Below are 14,822 nucleotides of genomic sequence, written 5' to 3'. Positions count from 1 at the left end.
TTGTGTTCTAATCATGTAATAGGATAATACTCTGAAATATGATCAGCTCAATTAGGATTAATTGCATATAACAGTGGCTTAAAAAAGATGGAAGTTTATTTCTCTTTCCTGTTAAGGAAGACTAGGGAGAAGCAGTCTAGAGCTGGTATGGCAGCTTTACAATGTCATCATGAATCCAGTTTCCTATCTACCTTCTTTGCCATACTCAGCTCATAGCTCTCATTTTCATTTCATGTCCAAAATGGCTGCTGAGGCTCCAGCCATCACATCCATGCTTCAGGAAGCAAATAGGGGGAAGAAAAAAATGGCATGTCTCCCATCTTTTAAGAAGACTTTCTGGAAACACCACAGAACAATTTTAGTAATATATCATTTGGCCAGAACGCAGTCACATGGCCACATCTAGATGCAAGGAACTCAGGAAAATATATATGGCAGCATTGTGCCAGAATAAAAATTGTACTAGAAGAAATGAAAAATGGAATGGTATTGAAGAGGCAAATTACAATCACATTATCTGATACATTTTTAAAATTTCTGGTCATTCTTGCTGCTTCCCCTGCCTCTGCCTATGGAGGCTGAGCAATCTATGGCTTTAGGAAACAGAACCCAAGTGAAGGGTTATATATACAAAGGTGTTTAAGATTTTTAGTAGGTTTCAGATTTACAGTCATAATTCAGGTGTGCAGAAATGTAACTTTCTTCATTTGTTGAACTTGACTTGCTCACAAACCCCTATTTCCATTAATAGCTAGAAAGAAAAAATTCTTATCAATTACAGGTAATGTCCCTTCTGTTTTAAAATTGATTCTCTTTGGGTAAATATTCAGCCAAATGCAGGGTTCTTACTTTTTCCTTTTCCTGCCTTCCCACCAGGAAATGGTCTGGTTACCAGAGTCTTTCCACAGTTCTCTAGTTCTCTTGGACTGCCACTACTTAGTTGTATTAGGTGTATGTCCTCCTTGCTACCCAGGATCTTCTTGGGGTCTGAAACTTGTCTTAGTGGTTTTGCTTTCTCCAGTACCTATTGCAGAGGTTGACATATAGGAAAGAGTTAAAAATGTGACCAGTGAATTTATAAGTATACTTTAATTGCATCACATAATTAATTCAAATGGTAGTATAATGATCTGAAAATCCTGTAAAATTAAAAGTCTATTTCTCTCAAGCCCCTAGCACTCAGTTTATAGCTTTTTTATGGCGCTGATAATACTTAGCTCTCAGTTATAGTGGCTGTGTGCTTGCCTCACCCTTCACTACAGTGTCTGCTCCTTGAGGAATGTTGTTGATGTGTGTAACCCTCAGAGGTCCTGCAGAAAGCCGTGGACATGATTGGCCTTCAGTCAATGGAAATGAGCCACTAGATGAGTAGGGGCTGGTACTTTATAATTTACCACTGGTGAATGACTCTCACCCAGGAAGAAATAAGAATAGATTTTTTGTGTGTGTGTGTGGTACGCGGGCCTCTCACTGTTGTGGCCTCTCCCGTTGCAGAGCACAGGCTCCGGACGCGCAGGCTCAGCGGCCATGGCTCACGGGCCCAGCCGCTTCGCGGCATGTGGAATCTTCCCGGACCGGGGCAAGAACCCGTGTCCCCTACGTCGGCAGGCGGACTCTCAACCACTGTGCCACCAGGGAAGCCCCAAGAATAGATTTTATCAGAGCTATTTAGAACAATATCAGTAAAGGCAAGTTGATATTTTGCTTTTAACGGGACCCTTTCTTTGTAAGAAAAAAATTGCTTTTATTTTTCAGAAATCCTCCACCAACTTTACTTCATCCGGAAAAATGGTGTGAGGAATTCAACCACTTCATTTCACAGTGAGTATTTCTTCCACTGAAAATTGCTCATCCAGCAAGTCCTTGGACAGTGATTGGAGAAGTCCAAGGTGTGGAATTGACTTGGCGCTAGAAGTTGTTATGCCTTCTAGCACATTATGACACAAAATTTGTTCCAGTAAATGATAGAAGATGCCCCTGCAGGATTTGAGAAATAAGGAGTTCCATTTGACTCTTGGTTATAATCAGTTCTTCTGATCATATGTGTCACATTCATCTGACTCTGCTCTGTCCTGGGGCAAATATTGCCAGTGGGTCTTGTTTAATAAGGGAGGAGACTGCATCTAAAAATCTGATACCCACTCTTGGGCCAGAGAGGGGACAGAAGGTGGCAGCCTTCAGTAGAGGTTTTGCAGCTTGGAAGTTGGGCTTTGCTTTAGGATCTGTGCTTTGGGAGCAGGGCTCCAGTTCCCAAGATGCTTGAGGGGCCAAAGTAAGATCTCAGGCCTGAGGCTCCAAGGTGAGGAGCCTCAGCCAGGGCTCAGAGTGTGAAGAACAAGATGAAAACCCAACTGATGGGCGATGTTCCTGGTGGGAGCTCTGTTACCAGGAGCTAGGCAGTATTGCATGGGACTAAGACAGGAACAGAATCAACAGCAGCACCAACAGGGTGGTGACTGAGTGCTGGGAACATGAGCTTTTGGCCTGTCCCCTGGCAGAGAACCACACTGGTCCTGACTCTGGGGAAGATGCTCAGTATGTTGGAGGGGGCTATACGACCCCAAGCAAGGGGCCTGGTGAACTGCGGGGGCAGGAATCTAGACAAGGCCGTTAGAAGCCATATCCTAGCTAGGAGCTGGGAAGAGGTGCTCTCAGTGTCTACTGTATCAAACACGGGGTTCAGAGGTCATGGGAGGAGAAAAGAAGTGACCAAAATAGCTGATAAACAGGAAGTAGGGAAGGGTCAAGACAAATTTCTCTAAATTATACCTATGTGCATACTTAACTTCCACCAAGATGCAGAGCAGTGGAGCAGACTGGGTCTCTTGATCGCCTTCCTTAAACACAGTACAATCCCTTGTTCACAGTTTGCAAATCCAAAGACCTCTGAAAGATGGAAGTTTTTTTGTACTTGAGTCATTTAGCTGCAAGCCCTGACCTTATGTGAACTGATTTGGTGGCAACACATGACCTAAACTGAATTGAGGCTATTTATAGCCATTATTTATCCTACTCAGTGTGAATATTCATGTGAATTGCTGCAGATATATTAATGTGTTTGATTACAGTGTGCTGCCCCAGATCCTGCTGGGGATGTTACATAAAATACAGTAAATGCACGGGTTTGCTTTTCTAAAATTTGATAAAATTCTGAATTCCAAAACGTATTTGTGTTTCATTTTCATTTCAATGCAACATAGTTCAAGGTCCCTGAAACTGTTTGACTGTCCAGTCAATCCCTCTAGCTTTTTGCCATCTTCCTCAGGAGAGAGGAAGGGTAAAGAACTCCAAGGATTCTACTAGCAAGGCTGTGGCGGAATGTGACCATGAAGTTCAAGGCCAGGGATGGAGGACATTTCCTTGTCCCTTCAGTCCCCACTCTGATGTTTCTGCAGAATGCAGAAGCAGCCCCAAGTCAATGGTGGTGACAGTGGGCAATGTTGAGAGGGACAACAGATAACAGCAGGAGGGATGATGCTCCCATAGGAGCAGAGGAAGAGCCACTTCCTGATATTTGGAAGCCAAAGGAGGAGGTGGAAGGCCCTGGAGAGCTAAAGACATCCTGGTGGCTGATCTGAAATGTGTTTCTTTCAGGGAAAGAAATCCAGGGGCTAGGGTTCCAGTGATTTTGCTGGCAAAGGCTGGAGCCAAAGAGTTTTCCTTTTCATTCCATTGCTGCACATAGATGCCCTTGACTGACCTTCTCTAAGCTGCTGGCCTGGAAAACCACATTACATATTCACAGATACACTTTCATATATCGAGCTCTAGTGATGCCTCTAAAATGTGACTTGACCCACTCACCAAAGTTTGGGTTCTGTATACTTCTTCAAGAGTACGTTTGTGTTCTTAAACTGAGCACAGTATTGCTTGGATAGATTTGGGAATAAAGGTACATAATTGATGATAGGATTGGGACTTTGGTTAAATACAGTATAGAAATCCCTCTCTACTGCTGATTTTTCTTTATGGCAAATCCTGTTATATGCCAAATCCTGTTATATGCCAATTAAATCTGCTTATGTCTTCCCCAACTCTGAGAATTCCAAATGTGCTCATTCTGAGTTGCTTTAGACTTAGAAAAGTGTTGATACTAGAATGGAGGACTCAACATAGAAAACAATGCCTTTAGTATGCATACATCAGGGGCAAAGCAAAAGCATCTTGTTGAAACTACAGAGTAGAGTGTCTGAAGAGGTTCTAATGACCAAGGAAGGTAAATAGAAGTTAAGTGATTGTGTGCTTTATTACTAATTTAAGATATGGAAAAATGTCATCAGTCTTCTATTTATTTAATGACTTGTCCTTATTGGTTTTATTAGTGAAAATATTGTATATTTTAGGTGTTAATGGATTCTTTCCTGACCTCAGCCCCCCAGTCCTGTTTTCCCCATAACATCTGAGATTCTTCAATCATGAGTTTTCCTTTTACAAGATTTTTAGGAATGTAACTATCAAGATTAGGAACTAATTATTATATTTTATATTTTTAGGTAGAAAACTACCCACGATTCCCAAATAATGCCCTTTGGTTTCATAAAGGAGCCAGACTACCAAATGTAATTTTAATTTTCTATTTCATTCTATTTATTCAAATCTCTAATTAAATGTAAACAGAGACACTCACTGGGTTAGAAATGTCTATTTAAAGAGAGAGCCTTGGCTTATTTTTATACTTTCCTTGCTCATATTGGGAGGGAAAGGGAAAAAGGATGAAGAATTAAGACCTCCAGATTATAAAATTTTCATTATTGCTGGGACTGAGGTGGGAAGATGATTATCTGGTAATTTAGGAAAAGTTTTTTAGCCTGAATTATCCAGAAAATTTCCTCAATTCCCATTGTAAATGGGGCCACAGTGCATTGTATTAGAGTAAACTAAACTGGTTCTTTCTAAAGAATAAACAGGACAAGAAAAATTTTAACAGCTTTAAAACCTTTAATACCCTATTCCCACGTGACTGCTGAACCATAGCAGAGTCAATTCAGTAATTTCAGTCTTTCTTGGTCCATGATGGTCACCACTCACCAGAGGACCTTATGGCTTCTCATTGTTGCTGCAGGGGTCTGAAGGGATTGACCAGGCTGCAGGACAGTGATCACAGCTGTGTAGACAGGGAACTCTGTGTGTGTGTGTGTGTGTGTGTGTGTGTCTGTGTCTGTGTATGTGTGTGTGTGTGTGTGTGTGTGAGAGAGAGAGAGAGAGAGAGAGAGAGAGAGAGAGAGAGAAGAGAAATAAGTGCATGGGTGAGAGCAGAGGCAGGATATAAGTACCAGGCTATGGCTTAGTGTTTTTCAGACATGTTTCCAGCCTTCTTTATTTAGTGACAGGAGGAGAGATTTTAAGGTCCGAAATCCTATTAGTAAACCTATTTTGAGGGTTAAAAAAAGAGAAAGGAAACATCAGCCTGTTTGGTTTTGAACCTGTGGTCATTAGTGATAATTGACTCATTTATATGTGTTAGTTATGCATTTGTCAAAGCATGACTCCTGACAGCTTAGTTTTGATAAATTAAACATGATGCTCACGTAAATTCTGCACTGCTTTTTATGCATATGGTAGGGTCGCTGCTTGATGTTTTTTGTCACCTCTGTAATGTGTGGTTGGCTTTGTGGCGATTTCATTATCAGCCCTTTCCCCTTTGGCTAAAGCTATTTGCATAACAAGTTTATCTGGTTCAAGTCCCAGCCAGACTTCTGTATGTGTCAGGAGGCTCCGTTCAGAAGTAGCCTTTTGATAAGATAACAATTTTCCTTTGGCAGCTTCACCTTGGTCCTAAAGGATGTCACTTCTTTTTTCAGTTCAAACTAATTTCAGGTCTTTGGACTAAAAAACAAAAATAGTTTCCCAACCTTTGGCCAAAAGGTATCTGTGAACTCTGCTTTTTCATTTTGCCTCTAAAACGTTTGGGGTTTTATTAAGAATTAGATTTAGGACTTCATCAATGGCTCTTGAGCTGACTAGTGAGACAATAAAGATGGATTTCTCTTCGTCAAGGGCAAATCCATCAAGAGCACTATGGCTGCTCAGCTTTGGACTCAGTGATGACTTGAACTATATGGTTGCCCACGCACACACTGCTTTCCAGGGTTGGCTGGCTTGAGCAGCTAAGTGTCCAGGTGTGTCTACTTCCTAGGGTGAGCATGGTGGTCGAGCCCTGCCATTTAGTCATGAAATGTTGAGGCGACCTTTCCTATCCCTGCAAATGACATTAGAATGGCTATAAGCAGTTGCACTGAATGTTAACAAGGTGAGATCACCCTAGCTACTAAAGTACTAAAACAAATGGGCATTTGCATAAATCTCTTCCTTAAAAATTGAAACTCAGACCTGGAACATCTGCTTTTCTGTAGGCCTGAATGTTTAAAGGTAATCATTTTGGGGTGGTTGATTCCTTGACATTGAGTGTATTCCCTTCAAGGCAACAATTCTCAGTCCTTTGCCACTCTCCGTTTTGTGTTTCAAGGCAGCGTAATTCCACATAGGTTTATAATGTCAATGAACAACACGCTTGGAATGATACATATTCTAACTCAGAAACTGATAAGATTCTACAAGTATTCTTGGCTTTTTAAGTCCTCATGGATTCTCAGGTGGCCATGCACAGTGTTAATGCTTCCTGAGTAGAAGGATACAGTAACCTTTATTTACATTACTTCACAAATTGGTAATTTTAATTAAAATGAGCAGTGGTATCTCCAGTGACAGACTCTCTCCATTTCAGATTTATTTAGCCAATGATTAGCTATTACGGTTTCTTGAATTAATTAGCATCTCTTGAGCTACAGGGAATTGGTGAATTAATAAAAACTCATGGAGAAGCTAAAAAAAAATTCTAATTTTAAAAAACCCCAATTCTCCTCTCACCTCTAAACATACATTGATCAATATACTTATAAATGCAACCCAACTTCTTTCTCATTTTGAAAAATTGGGATTTTTTTCCCTTTATGAGGAGAACAAATAAAGCTGTGTGTTTCAAGGTTATATCTCCCTGAAGAGCATCTAATTTAGATTACCTAATAGATCATCTAAAGACACCGAGGGACTGATTTGATCTCACTTGTACTCCACTTACAAACTCAGCTGATAAAATCTGCTTCTCTCATGGTATAAACCAAGAAGTGACTCAGTATGACTTGAGGTTTGAAACACGGTGCAGTATCCACACATACCTGGAATATGTTGTCCTGGGAACCGTGGCAATGACAGGTTTAGCTTCATCCAAAATAAGCAAAATGCATAATAAGTAGGTGCTCCAGACTCTAGCCAGCATATTCTGTTTATTTCGCACCAAATGCTGAGTTTACATCTTGTAAGAAACCAGGTCTGGAGCATATGTCATAGATTTCATATTAGTCCTTGAGGCACATTATGTTAGGTGACTTTTATTTTTATTAATTTTTATTGGAGTGTAGTTGCTTTACAATGTTGTGTTAGCTTCTGCTATACAGCAAAGTGAATCAGTTATACATATATATATATATCCCCTCTTTTTTCAGATTCCCTTCCCATTTAGGTCACCACAGAGCACTGAGTAGAGTTCCCTGTGCTATACAGTAGGTTCTCATTAGTTACCCATTTTATATAAGGCAGTGTATATATGTCAATCCCAATCTCCCAGTTCATCCCATTCCCCCCTTCCCCCTTTGGTAACCACAAGTTTATTTTCTACATCTGTGACTCTATTTCTGCTTTGCAAATAAGTTCATCTGCACCATTTTTCTAAATTCCACATATAAGCGTTATTATATGATATTTGTCTTTCTCTTTCTTACTTCACTCTGTATGACAATCTCTAGGTCCATCCATGTTGCTGCAAATGGCATTATTTTGTTGCTTTTTATGGCTGAGTAATATTCCATTGTATATTTGTACCACATCTTCTTTATCCATTCCTTTGTTGATGGACATTTAGGTTGCTTCCATGTCCTGGCTATTGTAAATAGTGCTGCAGTGAACATCGAGGTGCATGCATCCTTTCAAATTATGGTTTTCTCCAGGTATATGCCCAGGAGTGGGATTGCTGGGTCACATAGTGGCTCTATTTTTAGTTTTTTAAGGAACCTCCTTACTGTTCTCCATAGTGGCTGTACCAATTTACATTCCCATCAACAGTGTTGGAGGGTTCCCTTTACTCTACACCTTCTCCACCATTTATTGTTGGTAGATTTTTTGATGTTAGGTGACTTTTAGATAAGGTTAGAATGTACTGTCTGTACCATTTATTCCATAATGGCTTTTCTTTCTTCTTTAAAAAAAAAATCTTACTTGAATTTCATAATGTAAATCAAAAAGAATCTGCAGTTGAAATAAACAAGTGGTGGTGAACTCTGCGCTGTCTGTATGTCCACGCACCTGGTGTGTGGGGGCTGGGGGTGGGGAGATGAGGGTGTGGCTCACACGTCCATCCACAGCCTGTTCCCCCTCAGCCCCTCCCCCGTGTGCTGCCTGACTTATCATCAAGAAGAGGCAGCTGTGGAAGAGCAGTGTGTACCATCCAGCTGTGTCACTTAATAGCTCTGTAACCTGGGGGGAAGTATTTAACCTCTCTGACCTTTGCTTTTCAATTGTCAAATTGGGGCTGAGAATACCCATCTCAGAGGGTTACTATAAGGATTAAATTATATAATATGTATGTAGAACCTGGCAGAAAATAATAACTAACATGTGTAACTCTTACTCGTGCCAGGCTCTGTTCTCTGCACGTCACACAATTGGCTTAATCCTCACAGTCCTATGATGTAGTTCTAATATCCCCACTTTACAGAAATTGAGGTTGAAAGAGTCCAAGAGTCCCAAGACCACAGCTATTAAGGACTGGAGCTGGGATTTGAACACCAGAAGACTTGCTTCGTATATATTCACGCTCAGCCAACAGTAGCTGTTATTTTTATCATCCTTTGCATTTGGCCATACCACTATCCTGAAACTGCTTTTTTGAAAGTGTCACTGGCTCCCTCCCTTTCCCTGCCATCGTGGGGTATGCGGTTGACTCTGTTCTTCTCACAAGACTTTCAGGATCAAGCAGTTCTTGGCCAAGAAACAAAGGCAGAATTGTCCCATTCCATTCCCTAGTGGATTCACATGGAAAAACTGGTTTTAAAGTCAGGTGTAACTCTAAGAGTAGATATTGGAGAAGAACCAAGCTGGGTCTGTAAGGAATCACACATGAGATGGCACACGTGGTGATGCTAAGGCCACCAACGTCTTACCCCATCAAGCTGAAAACATCACCACTATCTGGACAGTTGGACATTTGTGAGGAGCCTATTATTTTTCTCTTTGTTTCTTTGCTTTTGCACTAGTAGGTTCAGTAATAAAGTGTGACACCTTTTGTTTGGAAAAAAAAGAAAGTGTCAATGACCTCCTGAACGTGTCAACACCTCTGGAATATTTCAATCTGCTGTCCAGCTTCTCTTTATTTAGATTTCAGCTCACTGACTTTCACAGCTCAGGACACACACACACACACACACACACACACACACACACACACTCACTCCTCAGCTCCCTTCTCAAGGGCAACAGCAGAGCCCCTCAAGCTCAGCCTAGAGACCACCCCCAGCAGGAGGCAAACAGAAGTGCAGACAGCCCTAGCTCTACCCACATCCCAGCGCAGACCTTCTCTAGGCTGAGGCCTCTATCTCTGCTGTCTGCTGGCCACACCTTTCTTGGTAAGGAGGGAGCACTGGGGCAGGAAATGGCTGCCAAGACCCCGGGCAGCAGAACCCACAGAGCATGGCAGCTAACTATGGGAGGAGACAGGTGCTACAGAGAGGGAAGAGTTAACCATGACTCCACTGTCTTCAGCATGGGAAAAGGTCTTTTCAGAGAACACATGTTGGGGAGATTAAGAGCACAGGATCTGAAGTCAGGTTGTATTCTAGCACTGCCACTGACATTTTTCACCTTGAACAAGTTATTTAACCTCTCTGAGCCTCAGTCTGTAAAATGGAAGTACTAATTCTTAACCACTTGGGATTAAGATCAGGTCTGCTGTGATAGAAAATCCCAAATAACAGTGGCTTAAACAGGATGGATTTTTATTTCCTCTCACATGAAGTAAGCTGGGAGTCAAACCATGCATGTACTGCTGGTCTGGCAGGGTGTGTGGCAACCACCCAGACTCCTGGCCTCGTGCTGCCCCATTAAGTGTTGTTTTCATTCCCAAGGGCACCTCATGGGCCAAGATGGCTGCTGTAGCTCCAACATTTATGGGCAGATGGAAGGAGAGGAAAATGGAAGTTTCCTGTCTCTAAGAAGACTTTCTGGCAGTTTCATACAATATATTGTTAGCTGCAGTTAATCACGTGGCCACACCTAGCTACAAAAGAAGCTGAGAAATGCAGTCTTTGGACAGGGCAGCTGCAGGCCCAGGTCAGTACCAGAGCTCTATCCCTACGGCAAGTGGAGAGTGTGTAGACAGGTAGCAGTCTGGAATCATGCTCCTTTATAGAGTGTTGTAAGAATTAAGTGAGATACTGACTGAGAGCTCAGCAAATGTGAGTGATCATGATGAATATTGTAACTTAGAATAGTGCTGACCTCAAGAGATGAGGGAGTCAGGAAGCAGAGCCAGGGGGTTCTATGGGGTGATGAGTCAAAACAGAGGTGGATCTTGAGGAAAGGCAGTCATGATCCCCCACCAAGGCTGACCTGTTGCCTGAGAGAGATGAGGAAATTAAGGACAAGGTATGAGCATGGAGTGGCCAGGTTCACATGCCTCCTGGTCTTCTCCCAAGGGCTGTGATGTTCTTTTGATTTGATGCTAAGCCTCAGATTCCTGCCTGCTCCTCCATTCCCAGGCCACTGTAGTTTCCACTGTGGAGCTTCCACAGGCTCTGGTGACAAAGCACATCTGGCTCAGAGTCAGTAAGAATTTTAATTAAAAATGGAAATGAAGGCTCATGTCATAGTACTACATTCTTCCAACCCACTGATAATTTCTGGCAGGGTTAAAAATAACAGACATCACCATTTGGCACTAAGGAGGAAAAGGCTGCTTTTTTTTTTTTTGAATTTTTAAATTTTTGAATTTTATTTTTTATACAGCAGGTTCTTAATAGTTATCTATTTTATACATATTAGTGTATATATATTAATCCCAATCTCCCAATTCATCCCACCACACACACCCCTGCCACTTTCCCCCACTTGGTGTCCATAGGTTTGTCCTCTACATCTGTGTCTCTTTTTCTGCCTTGCAAACACATTCATCTGTGCCGTTTTTCTAGATTCCACGTATATGTGTTAACATATGATATTTGTTTTTCTCTTTCTGGCTTACTTCACTCTGTATGACAGTCTCTAGATCCATCCACGTCTCTACAAATGACCCAATTCCATTCCTTTTTATGGCTGAGTAATATTCCATCGTATATATGTACCACATCTTCTTTATCCATTCGTCTGTTGATGGGTATTTAGGTTGCTTCCATGACCTGGCTATTGTAAATAGTGCTGCATTGAACAATGGGGTGCATGTGTCTTTTGAATTATGGTTTTCTCTGGATATAGGCCCAGTAGTGGGATTGCTGGATCATATGGTAATTCTATTTTTAGTTTTTTAAGGAATCTCCATACTGTTCTCCATAGTGGCTGTATCAATTTATATTTCCACCAACAGTGCAAGAGGGTTCCCTTTTCTTCACACCCTCTCCAGCATTTGTTGTTTGTAGATTTTCTGATGATGCCCATTCTAACTGGTGTGAGTTGATACCTCAGGGTAGTTTTGATTTGCGTTTCTCTAATAATTAGTGATGTTGAGCAGCTTTTCATGTGCTTCTTGGCCATCTGTATGCCTTCTTTGGAGAAATGTCTATTTAGGTCTTCTGCCCATTTTTTGATTGGGTTGTTTTTTTAATATTGAGCTGCATGAGCTGTTTATGTATTTTGGAGATTAATCTTTGTCCATTGATTCGTTTGCAAATATTTTCTCCCATTCTAAGGATTGTATTTTCATCTCGTTTGTAGTTTCCTTTGCGGTTCAAAAGCTTTTAAGTTTCATTAGGTCCCATTTGTATATTTTTGTTTTTATTTCCATTACTCTAGGAGGTGGGTCAAAAAAGATCTTGCTGTGATTTATGTCAAAGAGTGTTCTGCCTATGTTTTCCTCTAAGAGTTTTATAGTGTCCGGTCTTACATTTAGGTCTCTAAACCATTTTGAATTTATTTTTGTGTATGGTGTTAGGGAGTGTTCTAATTTCATTCTTTTACATGTAGCTGTCCAGGTTTCCCAGCACCACTTATTAAAGAGACTGTCTTTTCTCCATTGTATATCCTTGCCTCCTTTGTCATAGATTAGTTGACCATAGGTATATGGGTTTATCTCTGGTCTTTCTATCCTGTTCCATTGATCTATATTTCTGTTTTTGTGCCAGTACCATATTGTCTTGATTACTGTAGCTTTGTAGTATAGTCTGAAGTCAGGGAGTCTCATTCATCCAGCTCCTTTTTTTTCCCTCAAGACCACTTTGGCTATTTGGGGTCTTTTGTGTCTCCATAAAAATTTTAAGATTTTTTGTCCTAGTTCTGTAAAAACTGGTAGTTTGATAGGGATTGCATTGAATCTGTAGATTGCTTTGGGTAGTATAGTCATTTTCACAGTATTGATTCTTCCAATCCAAGAACATGGTATATCTTTCCATCTGTTTGTGTTATCTTTGATTTCTTTCATCAGTGTCGTATAGTTTTCTGAATAAAGGTCTTTTACCTCCTTAGGTAGGTTTACTTCTAGGTATTTTATTCTTTTTGTTACAGTGGTGAATGGGAGTTGTTTCCTTAATTTCTCTTTCTGATCTTTCGTTGTTAGTGTATAGGAATGCAAGTGATTTCTGTGCATTAATTTTGTATCCTGCTACTTTACCAAATTCATTAATTAGCTCTAGTAGTTTTCTGGTGGCATCTCTAGGATTCTCTATGTACAGTATCATGTCATCTGCAAACAGTGACAGTTTTACTTCCTCTTTTCCAGTTTGTATTCCTTTCATTTCTTTTTCTTCTCTGATTGCTGTGGCTAAAACTTCCAAAACTATGTTGAATAATAGCAGTGAGAGTGGGCAACCTTGTCTTGTTCTTGATCTTAGAGGAAATGGTTTCAGTTTTTCACCATTGAGAACGATGTTGGCTGTGGGTTTGTCATATATGGGCTTTATTATGTTGAGGTACGTTCCCTCTATGCGCACTTTCTGGAGAGTTTTTATCATAAATGGGTGTTGCATTTTGTCAAGATTTTTCTGCATCTATTGAGATGATCATATGGTTTTTATTCTTCAATTTGTCAATATGGTATAACACATGGATTGATTTGCGTATATTGAAGAATGCTTGCATCCCTCAAATGAATCCCAGTAGATCACGGTGTTTCTCAACCACTGCACCACCAGGGAAGCCCTGTAATTTTCTTTATTGTAGTATCTCTGTCTGGCTTTGGTATCAGGGTGATGGTGGCTTCGTAGAATGAGTTTGGGAGTGTTCCTTCCTCTGCAGTTTTTTGGAAGAGTTTGAGAAGGATGGGATTCTATCAAACATTTAGCTCTTCTCTAAATGTTTGATAGAATTCACCTGTGAAGCCATCTGGTCCTGGACTTTTGTTTGTTGGAAGATTTTTAATCACAGTTTCAATTTCATTACTTGTGATTGGTCTGTTCATATTTTCTATTTCTTCCTGGTTCAGTCTTGGAAGGTTATACCTTTCTAAGTATTTGTCTATTTCTTCCAGGTTGTCCATTTTATTGGCATAGAGTTGCTTGTAGTAGTCTCTTATGATGCTTTGTATTTCTGTGGGGTCCATTGTAAGTTCTCCTTTTTCATTTCTAATTTTATTGATTTGAGTCCTCTCCCTCTTTTTCCTGATGCATCTGGCTAAAGTTTTATCAATTTTGTTTATCTTCTCAAAGAACCAGTTTTTAGTTTTATTGATTTTTGCTATTGTTTTCTTTGTTTCTATTTCATTTATTTTTGCTCTGATCTTTATGATTTCTTTTCTTCTACTATCTTTGGGTTTTGTTTGTTCTTCTTTCTCTAATTTCTTTAGGTGTAAGTTTAGATTGTTTATTTCAGACTTTTCTTGTTTCTTGAGGTAGGATTGTATTGCTATAAACTTCCGTCTTAGAACTGCTTTTGCTGCATCCCATAGGTTTTGGATTGTCGTGTTTTTGTTGTCATTTGTCTCTAGGTATTTTTTGATTTCCTCCTTGGTTTCTTCAGTGATCTCTTGGTTATTTAGTAACATATTGTTTAGCCTCCAAGTGTTTGTGTTTTTTTACGGTTTTTTCCCCCTGTAATTGATTTCTAATCTCATAGCATTGTGGTCGGAAAAGATTCTTGAAATGATTTCAGTTTTCTTAAATTTACCGAGGCTTTATTTGTGACCCTAGATATGATCTATCCTGGAGAATGTTTTTTGTGCACTTGAGAAGAAAGTGTAATCTGCTGTCTTTGGATGGAATGTCCTATAAATATCAATTAAATCTATCTGGTCTATTGTGTCATTTAAAGCTTGTGTTTCCTTATTAATTTTCTGTCTGATGATCTGTCCATTGGTGTAAGTGAAGTGTTAAAGTCCCCCAATATTGTTGTGTTACTGTAGATTTCCTCTTTTAAAGCTGTTAGCAGTTGCCTTATGTATTGAGGTGCTCCTATGTTGGGTACATATATATTTATAATTGTTATATCTTCTTAGATTGATCCCTTGATCATTATGTAGTGTCCTTCCTTGTGTCTCATAACAGTCTTTATTTTAAAGTTCATTTTATCTGATGAGTATTGCTACTCCAGCTTTCTTTTGGTTTCCATTTGCATGGAATATCTTTTTCCAT

General features: G+C 40.1%; 1 protein-coding gene and 1 pseudogene across 1 annotated transcript in view; both read left to right on the top strand.

Annotated features, from left to right (window-relative positions):
• The window catches only part of MYO3B (myosin IIIB), a 397,699-nt gene that overhangs the window by 124,177 nt on the left and 258,700 nt on the right, over positions 1–14,822 (top strand). The window contains exon 9 of the mRNA XM_024765704.1: positions 1,756–1,821. Coding sequence (XP_024621472.1) covers positions 1,756–1,821 — 66 coding nt within the window. The remainder of the gene's footprint in view (positions 1–1,755; positions 1,822–14,822) is intronic.
• On the top strand, positions 9,008–9,161 carry LOC112413675 (60S ribosomal protein L39-like; annotated as a pseudogene).

Source organism: Neophocaena asiaeorientalis, unplaced genomic scaffold (assembly GCF_003031525.2).
Source record: "Neophocaena asiaeorientalis asiaeorientalis breed wild unplaced genomic scaffold, Neophocaena_asiaeorientalis_V1.1 scaffold721, whole genome shotgun sequence".
Taxonomy (NCBI): domain Eukaryota; kingdom Metazoa; phylum Chordata; class Mammalia; order Artiodactyla; family Phocoenidae; genus Neophocaena; species Neophocaena asiaeorientalis.
Note: the sequence above shows the minus strand (reverse complement) of the source record. Positions and strands in the feature narration are given on the sequence as shown.